This window comes from Staurois parvus, unplaced genomic scaffold (genome assembly GCF_062004578.1).
Source record: "Staurois parvus isolate SC_StPar_1 unplaced genomic scaffold, SC_StPar_1.0 ptg000155l, whole genome shotgun sequence".
NCBI lineage: Eukaryota > Metazoa > Chordata > Amphibia > Anura > Ranidae > Staurois > Staurois parvus.
The window spans coordinates 12,400,553-12,422,986 of record NW_028317951.1 but is presented as its reverse complement, the minus strand read 5'-3'; the positions used below and the strand labels follow the sequence as shown (position 1 = coordinate 12,422,986).

The window sequence follows — 22,434 nt, the reverse complement described above, 5'->3', positions numbered from 1 at the left end:
GACAACAGTCTTGGGGATTTCTATTTTGTTTAGAAAGCTATACGCTTATGTTCTGTTATTTCTATGGAACATACAGCAAATAAATAAACAAAGGACAGGAGTTTGAAGCCTAACCAAAATTTTTGGAATATCGGTTTTTCTCTTCATTGAAAAAAGCAAGTTTTCAGTGGTGAACATGTAATGAAATAACGAAACTACAACAATCTTAATATTTCCAAAACAACAACTTTATAACACAACAAAACACAACAAATATTGCACTCACTTGACCCCCGACTTTGACATATAATAAATCAGATATCATACACAGATGCTCCAAATTAAAAATATATTTTCACATGTATACAATTTTATTTGGCAGGCAGTCACAAGATCCACAGAACACATTAAATGTAATACTGTAGGCGATATGCCTATATGAAGGGCTTCCGTGTGCATATGTATCCTCAGGACCATTCCATTGTTTTCACCAGGAATCTGCAACTGAAATGACTTGGACTCAACAACTCTTGAATACAAACTGTTTTGCTCATGGCAGCTAATACTTCATTTTCTAAGCTACACTAGAAGAAAAAAACCTCTCTTCCAATCTGATGAGCTGCCAAGACCCACATTTTTGTTTGTGCTAAAGGTTATAAATGAGCACACAGACTAGCAGAAATAGTAATGCCAAGGTCCTACAACTGGATTACTGCACGGTACAGCCTGTAAAAAACTAGCAGATCTCCTGATTCTCCATTTCAAAAATAACGGAAGCCCCACTGGTAGTTCACTTACCGTGTAAAACACAAAATCCTGAAAGAAGTTTAAACATGAAAAAAGAAAAGAACAAATTATACAACAAACATCAATGATATTATTAGGAAACAATGTGCTTATATATTATTTCCTAAATGTGTACAGAAAGTACTAAAGCTCTTCAGAATCGTGGCCTCCAGAATTCAATGCCTCTGGATGCATGACTCTTCCCATAAACAACACACAGCCTAAAATAGAAGCAAAAACAGATTACAATGGATTTGTAGGGCATGCCTTATTTCAATTTATAAAAATGTGTCAAGCAGAAGCTGGGAAGCGGTGATAAACATGCAAAACTGCTTCAGGAAAGGACGTTATTTGAAAGCATTGCATGTTCACTTGGAGTGTGGATGGGATGAAGTAGGCAGCACGAAACAAAGGTGCCCTAGGGATGATGTATTAAGCAGTACATTGAAGAACAGATGTGCTAGCGATGTTAACAAGAAACTCCATTCAAAATGGAAAAAGTACTCCCCCACCCCACAAGCATTTATGATGACCATTGCTTACTGATAATACACCTTGGGGCAGATTTACTAAGACTGGTGCATTCCGGACCTGGTGCAGCTGTGCATGGTAGCCAATAAGCTTCTAACTTCAACTTGTTCAATTGAGCTTTGACAATAAAACCTGGAAGCTGATTGGTTTCTATGTAGAGCTGCGCCAGATTTTGCACACTTCAGTTTTAGTATATACAGTAAACCCTTTATGTGCAGGCAGCCTATTTCTCCACTGGTGTTCAATACCATTTAGCTGTTCTGCTCCTATTTACTGATCATGCAGCTATTATTTTCTAGAAGATGCAACTCTACCTCATAAAACATCTGCTTGACCTTTTGATGCTGTCTAAATACTACCTCACAGTATTAGTGGATACAATAGTACCAGAACTATAGATAAGGGTGACCGTATACTGTTTTGGATAAGTCACCTCTACGGTGTCTGTGATCGGTCTCTCCTTCACCTCTTCTCCTGTAAGAACTCTTACTTGTAATAGTAATTTTTAAAATTAAGAGCTGTATCCCAGATAAAATCAGTTAATCCAGACAGATATTTATGGGAAAAAAACCAACCTTAAATTGTATTAAATAACATTTTTCTAAGAAACTGAATATTTTTTTATGTTGACTTTGATTAATCTCCTACACTGCAGCACACAGATAGGGAGAAGGAATGAGTTGGCTCTACTGCATTACACAGTACTGTCAGCTCAAAACTTAGAATGTACTGCTCCTACACTCTTCAGTCTGCAAGGTGGGTCACAGACCGAGCTGTATTACTTACCTTACTGAGCAGACTGAACAGAATTTCACAAACATCTAGTTAGCTGTTTGCTTGGAGTTCCTTTAAAAAAGTATTGTGCTGGGAGTGATGTGAACCATAATGATGTGTAACAAAAAGAGGGTTTAAATTTTATTGCACATACGGCCTTACTTATAAATGGAAATCTGAGGCTGTATGGCTATGAACATATGTGTTGATGATTTTGTAGCACATTATGGAAGAAATCCATGGCTTCCATTTGGGTGCCACACTCTGTGTGTCTAGGGATGCTCTGGAGTGTACTCGCATCTGTGCCCACGCAGCAAGTGGCCTGCTATGGGGTCACACAGAGCAGAGGAGAAGCGGAGGGAAACCAGAAGAGGAGGTATGAGACCACTTTAATAATACGCTATTTAATACCATTACACAGAAAAGGTAAGAATAAAAAAAAAATAAAGTGAGCCTTTAGTATCACTTTAAGACTCCCCACCCTTCTGGCTGCTGCTGAATACCTAGGGTAAAGGACACCCAGTGTTGTTTCATTCCATTTTCTGTCAGCCCAAACCGGAATGGATACACCCCTTAGGGTGCATCGTCATGCTGGCCTGGATTCACAGTACTGCTGCACAGAACTAAAACCTGCCATGGATCGGCCAGTTCAACAGGGACTGGATGAATTTCGATCCAGGTATGGGCAGGCTGATTGACTTGTGTACAATCAATTGATTGACTTGTATACAACCAGCCTGTCAGGTTAAAAATCAATATGTGTCGCGCTCCACTAGCAATATACACAAATCAATAAGTGCAAAACCATATAATGAGTCCTTAATAGATTTCCATAACGTGATATTCACGCTATTGCTGCATACATATCTTCACATATCAAGTCCTCAGAAAAAAATCCTCAAAACAATCTGTGATCTTATAGTGTCTTCTATAATATATTAAAAAATAAATAAATAAAATATAGTCCGCCAAATTTAAATATATATGCTGTGCTCCTTCACCAGTTGTGCTCTCACCTGATGTATATGACCAAACCATTAAGTGAGGTCATATAAGCTTGTGTCCCTTTAAGTGGGCCCAGATTTGGACATATGGATGAATCCCTGTATCCTAGATAGATGGATGGACGGATGGATGAAGTTTTTTTCCTTTTTTCCAGCAGGGGGTCTCGCCGTTATCAAGAGATCCTTTTCCTCAGTATGGATGGATGGATGGAGTTATCCCTCTTCCCACTAGGGGGTCTCTTGGCTCCTTTCAGACTTTGTCCTCCATATATGTGTATTTCCTTCCATCTCTCCCAGGCACGTCTGTTCCCAGGTTTGAGATCAGGTTTTTCTTGAATGATCAGTTGTGCTGCCTATAGCTGCGAACACTGATCATTGTATTCGGATAGTGGGGAAGGCCCCCCCCTATCAGAATACAATACCACAGCAGGAAGATTGCCCCATCATCATCCAGTGTGTGAATAGGGGAACTGAATCATTTTTTTTTTTGTTCAACCTGCTGGCTGAGCAAAAAAAAAAAAAAAAAAAAAGGATCAATGTATGGGTTGCCTTACACATTATTACCTGAGCATCATTCTGTACATTAGTAAGGAATGCCCACCACCATAAGACAGTGGAGGGAGAGGACCCTGTTATGTGACCATAGATAAGAAGCCAGAACAACAAAAAACTGTATGTATACTAAACAAAATACTTGTTGGGAATTGGGGACATTGTGCCAAAGCTAGAGTTCAGCTTTATCAGCAGAAATATCTCTTTTTATACCTTTTTATTAGTGTAAATTCCAGCTCCATTTTCCCATTAAAATGTAGATGCTCTTACACATGATCAGAGTATATAATCTGCTCCAGGATGCACAGATTTCATAAACATTAAAATGAATGCACCTCAAAACAGGTAAATGCACAGTGGTAATCATACCATCTAAAGTGGTTCTAAAGGCTCAAGGTTTTTTACCTTCCGGCATTCTATGCATGAAGGTAAAAAAAACTTTCTGTGTGCTGCAGCCCCCCTCCCCCCCCCAGAAGGTAAAAAACCTGTGTGCTGCAGCATCCCCCCGCACAATATTTACCCCCCCCCCTCAGTCCAGGGATGTCCACAAGAGCCTCGGCTCTCCAGGGACTCTCACTCCTGATTGGCTGAGGCAGCAGCCAGTGAACGAATCAGGAGAAGGAGGGGACGGGGCCGACTCATGGCTGTGTGTGAGTGAATGGACACACAGAGCCGCGGCTCGGGAACAAGCATCCAGTGGTGCACCCTGGGGGCACTCAGCAGGAGGGAGGGGCCAGGAGCGCTGGCAGGGGACCCGAGAAGAGGAGGATGCAGGCTGCTCTGTGCAAAACCATTGCACAGAGCAGGTAAGTAAAACATATTTGTTATTAAAAAAAATAAATACACACTCATTGAATCTAACTACAAAACACTTCTTCAGTGGTATCTGGTCCCTACAGATCTTGCTAAAATGTACCCTTCTGTGTCAACCAGCTGTTTTCGACATTGTGGACAAGAGGGTACTATGCTCCACATATGGTGGAAATGCCCTGTGGTGAGTAGGTTTTGGATCAGTTTATTTAATTTCCTTTATTCGGTAACGGGGGTTAATATTTGTCGACTCCCTGAAATAGCTCTATTTCATTTATTGCCCGCTGATATGTCTAAGAAATCGATTAAATTGATTCTTTATAGCCTGTTGGCGGTGAGAATTACTGTCAGGGCTCCCAGGTGTGACCAGAGGTGTGTGGCTGACGCAGGGAAACGCAGACCTCAGGTATGTTATAAACAATATAATTTATTAACACTAACAATACAAACATAAACGCAGTGCAATACTAAAACATAATACAGTGCAACCAAACCAAACCAACCACCCACAGATAACAGTACATACAAGCAAGCGTCGTCAGGCAGGCCGGGTCAATATCAATAGGGCAGGTAGGTACAGGGGGAGCAAGCGGAGATTGGTCGGGGTCACAGGCCAGGTTCAGCAGGTAGCAAGCAGCGTAGTACAGAGGGTCAGGCAGAGGGATGGTCAGGGTCACAAGCCAGGGATCAGAACAGGAGAAGTCAGCAGCGGTTCAGAAACAGGATGCAGGACAGAAACAGGATACAGGGCCCAGGACAAACACAACACCAAGGCAGAGTCTGTGGGTCTGGCCATCCCTTAAATACCCCAGCATAATCAGTTCCAGGTGTTAGCTGGCTGCAAAGTTGAGTCTCTGATTGCTGGGAGCATCCGCTGGCCAGCCCTGGTACTGCAGATCAAAAGGCAGGTGAGTCCCACCATTGCTGGCCAGTCCATTCCTGACAGTATCCCCCCCTCAAGGAGCGGCCTCAGGACGCTCCAAACAGTCCTAGCTAGGAAAAATGTTCCACCGCCCGGGTCTGGTAACTGGCGGGATATCAAAGACTGGCACACCGGGCAGGACTCCGGGCAGAGGCACATCGGGCTGGACTCCGGGCAGAGGCACACCGGGCTGGACTCCGGGCAGAGGCACACCGGGCTGGACTCCGGGCAGAGGCACACCGGGCAGAGGCACACCGGGCAGAGGCACATCGGGCTGGACTCCGGGCAGAGGCACATCGGGCTGGACTCCGGGCAGAGGCACATCGGGCTGGACTCCGGGCAGAGGCACATCGGGCTGGACTCCGGGCAGAGGCACATCGGGCTGGACTCCGGGCAGAGGCACATCGGGCTGGACTCCGGGCAGAGGCACATCGGGCTGGACTCCGGGCAGAGGCACATCGGGCTGGACTCCGGGCAGAGGCACATCGGGCTGGACTCCGGGCAGAGGCACATCGGGCTGGACTCCGGGCAGAGGCACATCGGGCTGGACTCCGGGCAGAGGCACATCGGGCTGGACTCCGGGCAGAGGCACATCGGGCTGGACTCCGGGCAGAGGCACATCGGATTACCGGGCGAAGCAGCAGGCAGCGGGTCACCGGGCGGAGCAGCAGGCACCGGGCCCCCGGGCGGAGCAGCAGGCACCGGGCCCCCGGGCGGAGCAGCAGGCACTGGGCCCCCGGGCGGAGCAGCAGGCACCGGGCCCCCGGGCGGAGCAGCAGGCACCGGGCCCCCGGGTGGGGCGACCGGCATCGGGCCCCCAGGCGGAGCGGCGGGTGCCGGGCCCCCAGGAGGGGCGACAGGCATCGGGCCCCTAGGCGGGGCGACATGCATCGGGCCCCCAGGCGGGGCGACAGGCATCGGGCCCCCAGGCGGGGCGACAGGCATCGGGCCCCCAGGCGGGGCGACAGGCATCGGGCCCCCAGGCGGAGCGGCGGGCGCCGGACCCCCAGGCGGAGCTACAGGTCTCGGGCCCTCAGGCGGAGCGGCGGGCGCCGGACCCCCAGATGGAGCGACAGGTCTCGGGCCCTCAGGCGGAGCAACAGGTCTCGGGCCCCCAGACGAAGCGGCGGGCACCGAGTCACCAGGCACGACAGTGGGCACCGAGTCAACTGGCGGAACAGCGGGCATCGAGTCAACTGGCGGAACTGCGGGCACCGAGTCGTCTGGCAAGACTGCGGGCACCGAGTCGTCTGGCAAGACTGCGGGCACCGAGTCGTCTGGCAAGACTGCGGGCACCGAGTCGTCTGGCAAGACTGCGGGCACCGAGTCGTCTGGCAAGACTGCGGGCACCGAGTCAACTGGCGGAACAGCGGGCATCGAGTCAACTGGCAAGACTGCGGGCACCGAGTCGTCTGGCAAGACTGCGGGCACCGAGTCGACTGGCGGAACAGCGGGCACCGAGTCGTCTGGCAAGACTGCGGGCACCGAGCCATCAGGTATCGGATTGTCTGGCTCGACAGCGGGCATCGGGTCACCAGGTATGACAGCGGGCACTGGGTCACCAGGCATCAGGTCATTTGGCTTGCCAGCGGGCACCGCGTCATCTGGCAAGGCAGTGGGCACCGGGTCACCAGGTATGACAGCGGGCTCTGAGTCAATTGGCACGACAGCGGGCACTGGATCAGGTACCGGATCATCTGGATCAACAGCGGGCATCGAGTCAACTGGCCTAATAGGATCGTCGGGCTGGATCAGTTCATCATGCTGAGTAGCGGCATCAGGCTGAGTAGAGGCTTCAGGCTGAGTAGAGGCTTCAGGCTGAGTAGAGGCTTCAGGCTGAGTAGAGGCTTCAGGCTGAGTAGAGGCATCCGGCTGAGTAGAGGCATCCGGCTGAAGAGAGGCATCCGGCTGAAGAGAGGCATCCGGCTGAAGAGAGGCATCCGGCTGAAGAGAGGCATCAGGCTGAAGAGAGGCATCAGGCTGAAGAGAGGCTTCAGGCTGAGTAGAGGCTTCAGGCTGAGTAGAGGCTTCAGGCTGAGTAGAGGCTTCAGGCTGAGTAGAGGCTTCAGGCTGAGTCACGGAAGGCAGGTTCACCGGTTTGGATACTGGCAGGATGGTATTGGTTGGAAAGAATTTTCGCTTTTTTCTGGTTTTAACTACTGGAGCACTGCAAGTAAACGCAGGTCTGCAAACGAATGGAGCAGCTGGAGACAGAGAAAAACTGGAGGATGGAACAGGAGAGGGAGCAGTTGCTACAGAGGGCTTTTTTACAGGGTTAAAGGCAGGATAGGTGCAGCGAGTGGGAACAGGGTACTGACATGCGGTAGATAGCCAAGTATACTGGGCTGTAACTGGAGGAGCTGGTGGGAATACAGGAGTAGAGTTAGAAGCAGGACTGGGTTTTTGTAAGCTGACTGAGGCTGGGTGCAACAAGTCTGTCCATGTCTGCAGTAGGGGTTGAACAAAGCTGAGCTTACACAAAGCCTGTCTGGTCAATGACTGCACTGCGTTTATATAATCTCTTAGTGTCTGTGGTGAACATGTGGAATAACGCTCCAGAAAGTAACCCACATCATCCTCTAATAACCACACCAGGGACTCTACCTGGTCTGCACTAAATGGTGGCAAAAATTCATCCCTGCATTCGGGGGAACCAGATGAAACCAACTCAGCACAAACCTCAATCAAAGGCTGCACCTCAGAGAACTCTGTGCCCTGATCTACTAGAACATGAGCGAGCCGTATACATTCTAGTAGTTGATCCCTGGGATACTCCTTCAGAGTTTGATAAGCATACTCCCTGTCATCAAACACTAGCAGATATAAATACACAACCTCATCCAGATCCATCCTTCCCAGCAACAAGCCAAGATGGCTTCCCTGTGCAGCCACTTCTGGTCAGGATTGGCCTTGGTGTAATGTCAGGGCTCCCAGGTGTGACCAGAGGTGTGTGGCTGACGCAGGGAAACGCAGACCTCAGGTATGTTATAAACAATATAATTTATTAACACTAACAATACAAACATAAACGCAGTGCAATACTAAAACATAATACAGTGCAACCAAACCAAACCAACCACCCACAGATAACAGTACATACAAGCAAGCGTCGTCAGGCAGGCCGGGTCAATATCAATAGGGCAGGTAGGTACAGGGGGAGCAAGCGGAGATTGGTCGGGGTCACAGGCCAGGTTCAGCAGGTAGCAAGCAGCGTAGTACAGAGGGTCAGGCAGAAGGATGGTCAGGGTCACAAGCCAGGGATCAGAACAGGAGAAGTCAGCAGCGGTTCAGAAACAGGATGCAGGACAGAAACAGGATACAGGGCCCAGGACAAACACAACACCAAGGCAGAGTCTGTGGGTCTGGCCATCCCTTAAATACCCCAGCATATTCAGTTCCAGGTGTTAGCTGGCTGCAAAGTTGAGTCTCTGATTGCTGGGAGCATCCGCTGGCCAGCCCTGGTACTGCAGATCAAAAGGCAGGTGAGTCCCACCATTGCTGGCCAGTTCATTCCTGACAATTACGATAGCCAAACATGGGAAACAGTCAGCAATCTCGCTGGACTTAGTCAAACAGAAACTTAATTGGGTTATGATTAATGATAAACTTGCTGGTATACTTAACAATTTAACGGACTCTTGGCTGGCCCTCTCTATTATTTCTTTTCAGGGTTTTATTCTTTATTTTCTTCTTCAGTTCTTTCCTAATTTTTTGTTCTCTATATTTTTGACTATTATTTTAATGATATTATTCATACCACCTTGTTTATGGAGCAATTTGCTCACAATTGATCAAACTTTGATTGTGCTACCAGTGTATTCCTCATTACGCTTTATTGGTCGATTTTGTTGTTATGTTGCTACACATTGTACTTGAATTTACTATTTTATTGCTTATGTTCTGCAACTCGTCATGTTGGTGGGTTGCGTCTCCTGTCTTTCTGTATAATGTTTCTAAAAATCCTTAATACATATATTGAAATATAAAAAAATAAATACAACAGTTTAATATCACTTTAAAATAATTACATGCATTTAGAAATGTCCTATACAGGAATATTAATCCATATATTTGCATGCGAATGAGGTCTAAGAGGTAAAGCATTTACTAGCACGACACAGGTATTCCAAATTCAGCTGTCCCTGACCTGACTCAAATATAAAAACTGGTTGCTACAGTTACTGCTAAATTTCGCTAGTAAATTTATGAATCTTAGTTTGAGTCAATTGAGACTTTTCGCTTCACCTTAATATGCTCATGATGTCTGATCTGAATAATTACACCATTCATTAATCGTGGGAATCGGCACAGCCAAAACATGCATATACCAGAGAATAAGATACTGCATGTAAGATATTCCAGACTGACTCATCTTTAACTTTCACTTTTATATATCTTCACTGCTCTTTGAATTTCTCCATCAAATAAGCCCGATAGAGTTACGTATACAGTAACCTGCAATGTAATTAATTCTTTTTTACATGTAGCGTTTCCTTTAAATGTAGAAAACTCTGCATCATGCCATGGGAATGGTAAAGAGTTCATTGCATTTGGCAGCACTACATACACTACAGGGAACCACAGCACTAAGTCATACAAAGATTAGGATACAACTCACCGGTTTTGCGGTTTCTAATCACGAAGAAGAATGGATGGTCAAAAATAACCTGGGGGTACAGCACTGCCATTCTGCTATTGGCAATCATTCCTATAGTGACACAACAGAAGACATTAAACCCACATTATGCCACATTAGTTAAGCTTCATGTGACACTTTCTTCATTTCAGAGTCACTGCATATATCATCTGTTGCAGCCCTTTGGGTTCTGTTTTAAAGAGGTCATAGATAAAATGCTTAGTGACATTTAATTAGAGGAAAATGAAATGAAAGAAATACAAAGGGTGCCATTGCTGACCTCCTAAAAATGCTAGTTGCCTGGATGCCTATACCTCAATATCATCCCTAACCAAAAAGAAACGCATGTAAGCTTGTAAAAATTAGAAGATTATCAGAACTCTATCATAGTTCTTGTGAGTCAGTGGCTCAAAATGGAATAATGCCTTTGGATTGGCATAACCTTGAAGCAACTAGCATTTTCAAAAGGGGTGCTCAGCATTGGCAGCCTGTTCATTTTCTTCATACAGGTTTCCTTTAACTGCGGATATAAAGACCCACCCACTTCCACTAAACCTCACTCTCTTTCTCCTCACTTTGCTGTGGTTGGTGCAGAAGACTGCGCCACCACAACAAGCTCAAGGAATTGGCCTGTAGTTCCTTCCTGTTTGAGTGAGGTAGGGCAGCTTATACTGTATATGTACCAGAGTATCTTGATGAAAGTAAAGCTGGCCATACAAGGAATAACATGTGTCTAGTTTGGACCAGCTGAATTTCAATCCATGTATGGCCACTGTGGTTGAACAAAACCCAATCTATTCAACTACCCTGCTGGAAACACTAAATCAGCACTGTAGGTTATAGACTGCAGCGCTGATCTGTGTATTTTGGTGGCGAGGAAGTCTCCCTGCTGTCATAATACAAAGACATAGATTTTACTTGCCATAAAATCATCTTTTTGGAGTTGAAAAAGGAACTCAGGGTTAACTCTGATACAAGGAGGATTATACTGCTGCATACACTGAACACTAGCCAGCAAAGCTGTTAGACCACCAGATATAACAATCCCACTACCATGAAAGCTGCAGTTTTCTGGAAAGAGCAATAGTAGGAGTGGAGCATAACAACAGAGGGGTGGGACCTGTGTCCCCAAATAAATTCTATAAAAGGATATTACATTAAGTACAAAAATCCTATTTCTTTATTGTTCATTAGGGGACACAGGATTAATTATTCTGCTCCAAGAAGTCTGTCCAAAAGCAGTCCAACTGAGAGGCAGGCAACACAGCAAACAAAATACCAACAAAACAACTGGGAACACCCGCAGCTCAAATAGTTGCTTCAAGGAGCAGGTATTAGAAAAGGACTGAGCATTCACCTGGTACAATTTAGCGAACATGAACAGGAGATCAGGTGGCAGCCTTGCAATTCTTAGAAGCACATGCCTAATGCTAAAAGGCCCAAGAGACACCCACTGATCTAATAGAGCAAACCTTGATGGGTGAAACTTTGTCCTCAAGCCTATAGGCTTGAATAATAAGCAACCTAAGCCATTTAGCAATAGTTGGGGAAGGGGGCAAGCTGTCCCTTCTGGGAACCCTAGGCAATGAAGAAAAAAGTGAGTCCATTGGAAGAAAGGCCGAGAGAGCGTGTGCACATACAGGAAGTGGTGCACATAATCATAGTGCGGCAACACGAGGCTCATGCAAACTCAACAGAGCAAGTGGTAAATTCAAAATGGCATGCACAGACTTAGAAGAGTTAACACTGGGAGTCAAATCCAAAAATGGTGCAATGCCCTGCTCCTGCCAGCAACTTGCGACCATAAAGTGTTGCCACCTGAGCTTCAGTGTTAACTTTTTTAGGGATGCAATTGAAGCAATAGTACCAAGCACATTAGTCTCCCTTAAAAGAGCAAGGACCTTAATGTGTGGCAGCAGCGGTTGAGAAGATTCCCTTCTGCCCCCACAATGCAGAGAAGCTGGAAAGGGCTAGGCTGTATCCAGAGGAACATGTCCAAGGCAAAGTTATCATCCCCCCTCCCTAAAGAGTCTTCAAGGACAAGGTTCTACCAGTGGGGGTACCATGGTCCTGGAACTGTAAAGCACTCTACGTGTAATTCAGACAGTAAACCAGATGCCTTGGAGAGGGCCCACAGCATAGCCCAGTGCTCTAGGGCAATATCCTGGCACAGCCTCAAACACTACATTGAGGATCAGCCGTTCCCAAAAACAAAAGGATCTTGATAGCAGAACCAGGAAATCTTGATAGCAATGGAAATTATCTTGTAGAAGGGATTTTGCTTCTCTCAGAGAGAGAAGATGTCGATTCTCCTAGGCACTAGCAAATACAACTGGAGCTTGATGAGAGTGGGAGTGGTTATATCTGGCTGACTAACAGCATTGCTTGCTAGTGTCTAATCTCCTGTAGGAACGGTATAATTTTCTTATCAGAATGAACCCTGTGTCCCTTAATAAATGATAATATATATATAATAAAGGATTTTATCCTTCACAGAGACCAGTAGAAAGATTTTGTCATAAGTTTCTGTCAAAGCCCTTTGACACAAGACTATAAAAGATGTCACCTTTTGCAGTTGGACTCCCTAATATTTACATAAATTTGGAGACTGTCTCTTAGATTTTTCTTTGCAGTGCTTTGCAGAGGATTCTACTGAGGAGATCTCACCACTGGAGTCACTGGGAGAAAAGTAGCCAGAATGTAACATATCCAATGAAAATATCAGCTTTTAATAGTGTTGCCCTTTAAACATGTTTGGGTTAGTATTTTTGTATGTTCTAAATAGCAGGGTTCAGTACAGTATGTGCAGTAATGCAAAGCTAATGTCATTTCCATGGAAGTCAAACAGCAGGAACAAACACTTAAATGACAATCTTTTAAAAATGCTAATTAAAGCAGCATTTTAAATAAATGAGAAGTCTCCCACAGTGAGCTTTACAATCATCCTGGGATACATTAAATACAGAAGAGTCCATTCTTTATAAGCACTTTACCAAGACGAAAAGAGTACTTACTATCACATACCAGGATGAAGTATGTACACTAGATTCATAATTGCCCAATAATGATAAAAAAAGCCTAATTTACCTAAACAAGTTATCCATTAGACAGTGAGATTCAGTTAAAGTTTTGTCACTATTGTTAACCACTTGAAGTCTGAAAGACACACTGCATTTCCCATACTCACTATTAAGTGTGTTCTGATTTTACTACAGTACCAAAAGGTGTTTGTCTTTAATGCAGGTAACAAGAGAAGTTTTTTTTTATAACTCGATGTCCATAGCTACATGAACTGGAAAGAGCCAGACAAATCTAGAAAACATTTAGGGCACTGCCACAACACGTCTCCAGGTCCAGTGAACCTAATAGACTTATTGGAAAATGTAGCTGGACAGCTGAGACTGAACATTTCAGATTTTTATATTAGAACTTGAATTGGATGGTCATCACTACACTGAAGAACGGCCATGCGATACTGTACCAGAGGTTGCAGCAGCTTCAGATCCCTCTTCATTAACCTCCAAATAAGACTTGTGAACAGCTTTGTCCACGTAAAGGTCCTTGTGTTCTGGAAATAAGCACAAAAGGTAAAACTGGTTAGCTTTCTTGTTACTTTCCACTTGTTCATATTTTTTGTACAGCAACTCAGAATATTAATGACCCCTTTTAACACTTTCAGGGGAAATACTTCTTGACAACGATTGAATGATGAAGCCTAGATAAATTAAAGCAGTTATTCTTACACACTGCACGTTATGCAACGTGCACACATGCAAAAGAACAATTTTAAGTACATTTCCATTCTATTTATTCTCAAGCATACCAAACAAATAAGACCTGTGTGGATATTACTCCATACATTATTAATGCACTGTGTCATATAATAAATAATAAAGATAAATGCAAGTTATAAAGTACAGTGACAACAAAATGAGCAGGAAAATGGAAGTTACAAATACCACAAAGGTATCATACCGGATATTGCAGACAGATCAGCTTTTCTTCCGAATATCTCTATAATGCCAAGTCTTGTCAGCACATCCTTCAGATTGACAGTCTCCTCAACTTTGAACCTGTAAGATAAGTTATCCAAGATCAAAACAGCATTATATTCAAATATTTCCATCATTATATTAGGTAATTGAGCAAAAATGCAATCTACTGATAATACTGAACATTCCTGCCTATATAAGGGTGTGTGTGTGTGTATGTTAGTATATATATATATATATATATATATATATATACACACACATACATATATATATATATACACACACACACACACACACACAGTATCTCACAGAAGTGAGTACCCCCTCACATTTTTGTAAATATTTTATTATATCTTTTCATGTGACAACACTGAAGAAATGACACTTTGCTACAATGTAAAAGTAGTGAGTGTACAACTTTTATAAAAGTGTAAATTTGCTGTCCCCTCAAAATAACTCAACACAGAGCCATTAATGTCTAAATAGCTGGCAACAAAAGTGAGTACACCCCTAAGTGAAAATGTCCGTATTGGGCCCAAAGTGTCAATATTTTGTGTGACCACCATTACTTTAGAGCACTGCCTTAACCCTCTTGGGCATGGAGTTCTCCAGAGCTTCACAGGTTGACACTGGAGTCCTCTTCCACTCCTCCATGATGATATCACGGAGCTGGTGGATGTTAGAGACCTTGCGGTCCTCCACCTTCCGTTTGAGGATGCCCCACAGATGCTCAATAGGGTTTAGACATGGAGACATGCTTGGCCAGTGTATCACCTTTACCCTCAGCTTCTTTAGTAAGGCAATGGTCGTCTTGGAGGTGTGTTTGGGGTCATTATCATGTTGGAATACTACCCTGTGTCCCAGTCTCCGAAGGGAGGGGATCATGCTCTGCTTCAGTATGTCACAGTACATGTTGGCATTCATGGTTCCTTCAATGAACTGTAGCTCCCCAGTGCCGGCAGCACTCATGCAGCCCCATACCATGGCACTCCCACCACCATGCTTGACTGTAGGCAAGACACACGTCTTTGTACTCCTCACCTGGTTGCCGCCTCTGTCCTCCTAAAATTGCTTTCTACTTTGTGTGCCTAGACACTCCTGTGCTTTGAGCCTCAAAGCAGTGTATTTGCAGAGTGAGATCATGTAAATCAGTGCTGCCTCTGATTGCTAGTCCCACTAAATCTGGAATGAGATTTGAGGATGTTGCAACTGTGCTGCCCAGTTGTTCTTGCCAGAGAGGAATTATACCTGAAGACAAGCATCTCTCTGCTATTTCTCCATTCAAGTCAGTAACAGGGTAAACACCAGTTGCAGGGTGACAAAGGCAATACAGGTACCTAGTATTATCCTCTCACTGCTTTTTTTCACAGGATTCACAGTTTAGGTCCTCCTTAAATATTTTCAGAATTTACTCTGGCACGGTTTACATAGGCCTTTTGTGCTATTGAAGATGCAATTCTGGTCTCCAAATTTGCTTTGGAAAATGCACCAAAATGAATGGAAATCTACAAAACATTAAAATGCCTTGTTTTTTTCTGAAATATTTTCCAGAGGTGTTGAATTGTTACAGTTAATTTTCCTCTCTCTCTCACACTACTAGCATACCAGAATTTCAGGAGTAATTCGTATTAAAGCACGACTAAACCTGCTGATATAATGGCTTTCCAAAATGGTTACATTCAAGGCATGTCTCTGATAACTATCACAGTTGGCATGGTGCTTATGTGAGGTCTCATCTGGACATTCAAGCCATCAAATGGCTGGGATCATAGCTGATCACATGTGCAGCACTATGGCCACAGCAGTTCAAACAGAGGATAAGATGGCAGCGTCCTTGTCTGTATAGAATAGGAGGGGTTAGTTCCACTTTAAGGGTACAATATACCACAGTATGACAGCAGTAAGCCTCTGACATTTACCAATCCTTGAATCCACTGCAATCTTTTACAAACTTGGCCAATGTATTGTGTTTAAATCATCTTGTAAAGATATAGCAAAAAGTGGTGGCTCTGGCACATGTACTGTATGAAAATACAAAAAACCTCCTCTAATTTAAGAAATTCCCCTTTAAGAAAATGTTTGCTAACTCCCAATCCATATTAGTTAGCCATGCAGGTGCAACATTTTGTGGGCTGGGGTAAGGGGATCCACTAATCATTTTATAAGTGTATGAGTGTAAGAGTTAGGTATATTATCCCATAGTCAAACAAGAAGTGAGTGGAAATTCCTGAAAGTTAAAAAGGTCACCAGAACTAGTGTCCCCATTAAAACATTTCTCCACTATTACTTTTCTGGGGACAATACAAAATGTGTTTTTTTTTCACTTTCAATAATAGTGGTAAACAGGACAAATAGAGAGGGTGCATTTCCTTAACGGGAGCATAGACAGCAATAAAAACTGACAGAGGTGCTACTTCCTCCCCACTATCAAAAATAAAGAAAAAACGGTTTTGCCTTTAGTTATACTTTAGGACATATGCAATGGGATTGCTTTACTAAATGCAAATAGGCTGTCAAGTTTTCATTTGCAGTTTCACAAATTTTCACCAGAGCTTGGTGCATGTGGTGAAGCTTCACTTTGTAAAAAATACCCAATCAGGGGCGAGGAGAAAAAAAGAAAAACAAACAAAAAGAAACAAATTTTTTCTTGTACATGATTGGATTATGTAAATCAGCAGAGCTTCATCACATTCACTATGCTTTGTGGAAAAGGAGTTCAACTGTACAGTCTATTTGCCTTTAGTAAATAAAGCTCAATGCCAAACAGGGGTGGTCAGAGATAATATGGATAATTTCCTCTGTCTCTAGATCAGCAGAAAGTCTCCCTATTCACTTTATACAGCTGGCCTTCAGAATATTTCTAAATGTACTACATGTAAACATACCCTGGGAGATTTCATAAATTTTATTTGGAGATGTCCTAAGTTTGTATGATATTGGAAAGATGTCGTTCAACATACTAATGTTACTTTTAAACTAAATGTTAAATACAAAACCAATTGAGTACTGTCCATGATACTTAGTTTGCACCAACATCCAAATGTTCAGGACAAGCTTTTGGGGTGTACCGCCTTCTTCAGGGTCAAAGCAATAGTAATACACAAAGTTTTACCAGATTGTTAAGTAAGATAATCTAAGGGAGAAAAAAACCCCACAAAAACATACATACACAGCAATGGTACTTAAACTTTGATAGTAAAAGAAGGAAGAGTCAGGGCTATGGACTGGGAGGGGAGAAGAGTTTCAGAGGTGAGAGTAGTTATAAAACTGTGGGATAGCAATTTAGAAAACATTTAGTCCATTTTCTTTTGTTTCAAACAGAATTATTCTTAGCTCAAACGTTTTCTTTTCCTTAGTATTTGGGAAGTTCCCTTTAAGAACAAAATATTCATATCTTTCATAGAATGGCTACAACCATCTCAATGTTGCATGTAATCCATATAATTGTATTTTTAAAGGCATGTTTAGATTCTAGAGAATCAAGTTAATTGGAGATATGGTAATTGTTTCTCATTAGAAAAATGTGCAAAAGGTGGATTTTGCCACATCCAGTGACAGTGGTGGAATAAATATCAGCAATTTAAATTTCAAAATTAGAAGTTGTCTGTTAAACAGAAATTTTTTTTCTGGACCAGTGGGCTAGGTTAGAGTAATATGACTAATATTTTAAAATTTGTAAGGTTGGGTTTAGTTTGGTATTTTTATTTTGTAGATGAATGATGTGAGTTGCTCTGTAAACACCCATTTTTGTCATTCCCAAAGCACTAGTAAAGTAATACATTTCTATTTTCATGATTCAAATTTCCAACATAAGGCAGGGTTGTTCTCTGAAATTGCATGGGTTAGGTGTCTGGCATTCTTGACTTGCAGTCCTAGAGTCTTGAGTTCACAATGTGGATTATATTTGAAGGATTTCTACATGTTTCCTGTAGATTGGTCTATTTCTTCCACAATCCAAAAACATACAGGTAGTAAGAAGCTTTCCACTCTGTGGTTCTAATGTCAATCTTTATATGACTGTGGTATGTACTTTAAACTGTAAGCGGGTTCAGGACAAGAACAGACACAAATGATACATAACATACACAATAAATATATTAAAAACATCTGGTATTGAACAGGGCTGTAAAATAAATTTAGTTACTCAAGACAAAATGTCACACTATAGGTCAGGCCAGAGGTAGGCAATCTAGAATGTGTTTTATTTACTTAAAGTACAATCAAAATTGATATGTAGAAATCTTTGCTATAAATACCTAATTTGCAAACTGATTTTGTATCATTGATGATCCTCTGATTCTGATCGGTCAACTGATTTGCTCATTTCTACAGCAGATTGCATCGATCTGTCACCATAGAATTAGAATGGTTAAATCCCTTGCTGTAGATTGTTCAGTGAATGATCTTGCCATGTATGGATACTCCGATTGCACAGACACCGCTTTTTTTTTTTTGCTTTTTTTTTTAAATCGGCAAGTAAGAGTATGGATACTTGCACTAAAGTATTCGCCAATACCAATACCTTTGGGGTGCAATATGAGCTAATACAAAATGAATGGGCTCAAATCACACTGCAAAGAATCGCATGTGATTTGAACAGAAATGCAGTGCTATTCTTGTCCAAAGCACATACAGTTTCTCTGTGAGTGCAGTGGGATTTGCAGTGCAAATTGATCCATTTTGTATAGCTCAAAACACATGGCACCCACAGGGAAACAGCATGGGATTTAGATAGGAATCACATGCGATTCTTTGCAGTATGATTTGAGCCCATTCACTGCAAAGGTATTGGTTTTAGATATTCAAGCATTTGCACAAGTATCGGTGCAACCCTAATGGATACCTAAACATATAGTAAGTAGTTTAAAAAAGCCATGCAATATAAGTATATTCTTAGTATGAAGGTAATTAGGCCCCAAGAGTCCAGTGTCAATTAAAAGCTTTAAGAGGTAACAAAGCCTGCATGCCCAGAACATAAATTCAAGCAGCATAGGTAATGTAGGTGATGCAGAGGTAATATAAGACATCAAATTCAAAACCAATTCTCCAAACACCAAAATATCAAACAATTATGAATTCTGATATGTACAGAATGGGTCAACCATATGATGGACTCATCAGACTAAATCATACTAATTAAAAATGCATTATTAGCTCACAGCAGATTTTAAGTACCATCTGGCTAGAGGCAAGATGAATATAAAGCCTGCTCAGCACTTTGCAGAGATAATGTATGTTTGCATTTATGTTTACAAAGATCAGCAGTCATTTTTAAGACTAGATTTATTCACATGTGGTTAGCAACACAGCCAAAGTATTATATAAATAGCAACATTAGAATCTTGTAAGTGTTAATTAGACACTTGAAAGTCCTGATTGTTATATTTGTAATGTAAACTTGTCAAAAATCATATGATAAAAAATACAGAAGTAACCTTTAGTGTAAATTAGATTTTTACACAGTCAGTAGGTCAGTGAAGTTTTATGCAACTTTTGATATTTTTTTTGTTCCCCATAAAGTTGATGTTGGCCTGTCTGCAGGCCAATTCCTTATTGTCCACGAACCAGCATGGAGACTTAGGAGTTGGGAGTGTAGCACAGTGGCTAAGTGGTTAACACTTCCACCTTGCACTACTAGGGTCGCCTGTTGAAATCCCAACCATGGCACTACCTGGCCGGAGTTTGCATGTTCTCCCTGTGCAAATTTTCTCCCACACTCCAAAGACATGCTGGTAGGTTAATCAGCTCCTGTCTAAAACTGGCCCCAGTATGTGTATGTATGGATGCAATTTGGGGACCTTACACTGTGAGTTCCTTGAGGGCAGGTATTCAAGTGAATGTACATTATACACTCACTGGCCAATTTATTAGGTACACCTGTAACACAATTGCTAGTCAGCCAATCACATGGCAGCAACCCAATTAATTTAAGCATCTAGATGTGGTGAAGATGACTTGCTGAAGTTCAAATCGAGCATCAGAATGGGGAAGAAGGGGGATTTAAGTGACTTGAGCGTGGAATAGTTGGCTGTTGATACCAGACGGGCTGGTTTGAGTATTTCAAAAACTGCTGATCTACTGGGATTTTCACACGCAACCATCTTTAGAGTTTACAGAGAGTGGTCCGAAAAAGAGAAAATATCTAGTGAGCGGTAGTTGTAAAATGCCTTGTTTATGTCAGAGGAGAATGGCCATCCCTTTCGGACTACAGTGTACCCATCTTCTTATGGCTACTTCCAGCAGGATAATGCTTATAATAATTCCACCACCTTGTTGAATCTATGCCATGAAAAATGAACACTGTTCTGGTGATAAAAGGGCATCCAACCCAGAACTAGCAAGGTGTACCTAATAAAAGTGGCCTATGAATGTATATGTAAAGAGCTGTGTAAATTGTCAGCACTATATAAGTACCTGTAATAAATACCAAGCCAAGCTCAACTTTATATAAACAACAGTTAACATTTGTAAAGTATATTTCAAAATGGTTAGTAGATGCAGAAATTGGATAAACAGTTGAAGTTGCATGCAACTTTTTTTTTTTTTTTTTAAAGTCGAGTCCACACATACCCCTGACCTCTCTCTCTCTCTATATATATCTATCTAATCTATATCTATCTAATCAATCTCTCTCTCTCTCTCTCTCTATATATATATATATATATATATATATAAAGTCTGGATTATTGTTTTTTTTTTCTAGGCAGTGATTTTCATTGAGGGCAACCTCTGCTTTTGTAATATCCTATTTTCATTCGGAATTGCCTTCTTTCTAATCACTCAACTTCTGAAAAGTGAATTCTGATTGGTTGCTATACTTATGAACAGGAACTCTTTATAGAATCAGGCCAATAATGTTACAGATACGTATAAATGCGCCGCTGTGCAAAAGTGACATATGCGCTTGAAAAAGGTGCGGACTACCTAATAATACATTGGCTTTATCCATCTTTATTACATCTGACAGTAAACCTGCCCAGATTTCATTAGAACAATCCTCAGTTCAGTGGTTTTCTTCAACACAAAATATTCTTTATAACACAGATACATTTTTTTTCCTATTGTACAGCTCATAAATGAAGGCATAAAATCGATTCCGGAGATTTACATTGGTAAGTTATTTTCCCTTTCATACAATGCACACTCTGTAGGCCTTGTTATTTTAAACTTGAAGAAATGAGTTTCCTGCTAATGTTTTCCTGACGAGGCTTAGGCAAAGGAGAACTTATCACTCTTGCTCTTTTGGTTTTCATTCTCTGTAGACATTATCTGGATTCTGCACTTTGCAGAATGCCTCTTCTAGTCAGTAGATATAAATATTTATAACTGTTTATTTAATGCTTTGATAAAATTCCACACTGCTTGAGCATTTGGAATCAGAAGGCAGCAGTTAATCTCACAGCACTAAGTAGGGAAATTACAGAATCACTACATCAAATTTCAATCTTGCCATCCTACAAAATGCCATACATCAAGATGAAATAAAGCAAAAACGGAGCTGGACTTCTTCCTACCAGGGACAGAATTGATTTTTATTCAAGACATTGCTGTAAATTAGTTTCACTACCAACACCCTGATCAGAAAGGAAATATGAATTAGCCAGTGTCAAACATGAAAGATCATCTAAATGATTAAGTGGCTTGCCCACTTGACCGAAAGCCTATTTATTGAAAACAATACTTTGTTCGTCATGCTGAGCACTCAAAAAGAGGAGTTGGATGGATGTTTTTTTTAGCTGGCCTTTCTTTCAACAGCACCCCTGCTCCTAAAGTGATTGTAAAGGTAAAAAAAAACAAAACAAAAACAAACGTGTTATATCTACCTGCTCTGTGAAATGGTTTTGCACTGCACAGCACAGCCCCAATCCTCCTCTTCTGGGGTCCTCCACCAGAGCTCCTGGCCCCTTCCCCCGGCTGAGCTCTTTTGCATGCTCACTCCCAAGCTGGCCCTTTATTTCCATAAGACACACAGTGTGCACCTCGGCTACCCCCTCCCCGGCTGTGCCTGGCTCCTGCTTCTGTGTCTCAGCCAATGAGGAGGGAGAAACCCGGGAGAGCTGCTGCTCTCATACAAATCAGGCACAGGTAAGTATTGGGGGGGGGGTGGCTGGGGGGGGAGAGCTGCATACTGAAGGTATTTTTTTACCTTCATGCATAGAATGCATAAATATAAAAAACCTTCAGCCTTTAGAACCACTTTAAACATTATACTCAAGGGCAAGGTGTAGATTCCTCCCAAAAATAGAGCCTGTAACCTTACTGGATAGACTGTAGTGTGGTACATTCAGGAGTTCCATTACTCAAAATAGAAATATGAGAGCTGCCATTTACTGAGGCAATCAGAAGGACAGAGGTCACTTGAAGCTTGACAGTCGCTGGTCTGTCGGATCTCACACATTTTCCATCTTCTGTGAATGCAGTGTGTGAAGTCAGGCAAAGTTAAGA

General features: G+C 42.5%; 1 protein-coding gene across 1 annotated transcript in view; it reads right to left on the bottom strand.

Annotated features, from left to right (window-relative positions):
* Nucleotides 1-205: 205 nt before the first annotated feature.
* SERPINI1 (serpin family I member 1) overlaps nt 206-22,434 on the bottom strand; it is a 91,092-nt gene continuing 68,863 nt past the window's right edge. The window contains exons 6-9 of the mRNA XM_089675464.1: nt 13,970-14,067; nt 13,476-13,562; nt 9,977-10,066; nt 206-986 (exon numbers count right to left, since the gene is read on the bottom strand). Of these exons, the coding sequence (XP_089531590.1) occupies nt 910-986; nt 9,977-10,066; nt 13,476-13,562; nt 13,970-14,067 (352 nt within the window). The 3' untranslated portion in view covers nt 206-909. The remainder of the gene's footprint in view (nt 987-9,976; nt 10,067-13,475; nt 13,563-13,969; nt 14,068-22,434) is intronic.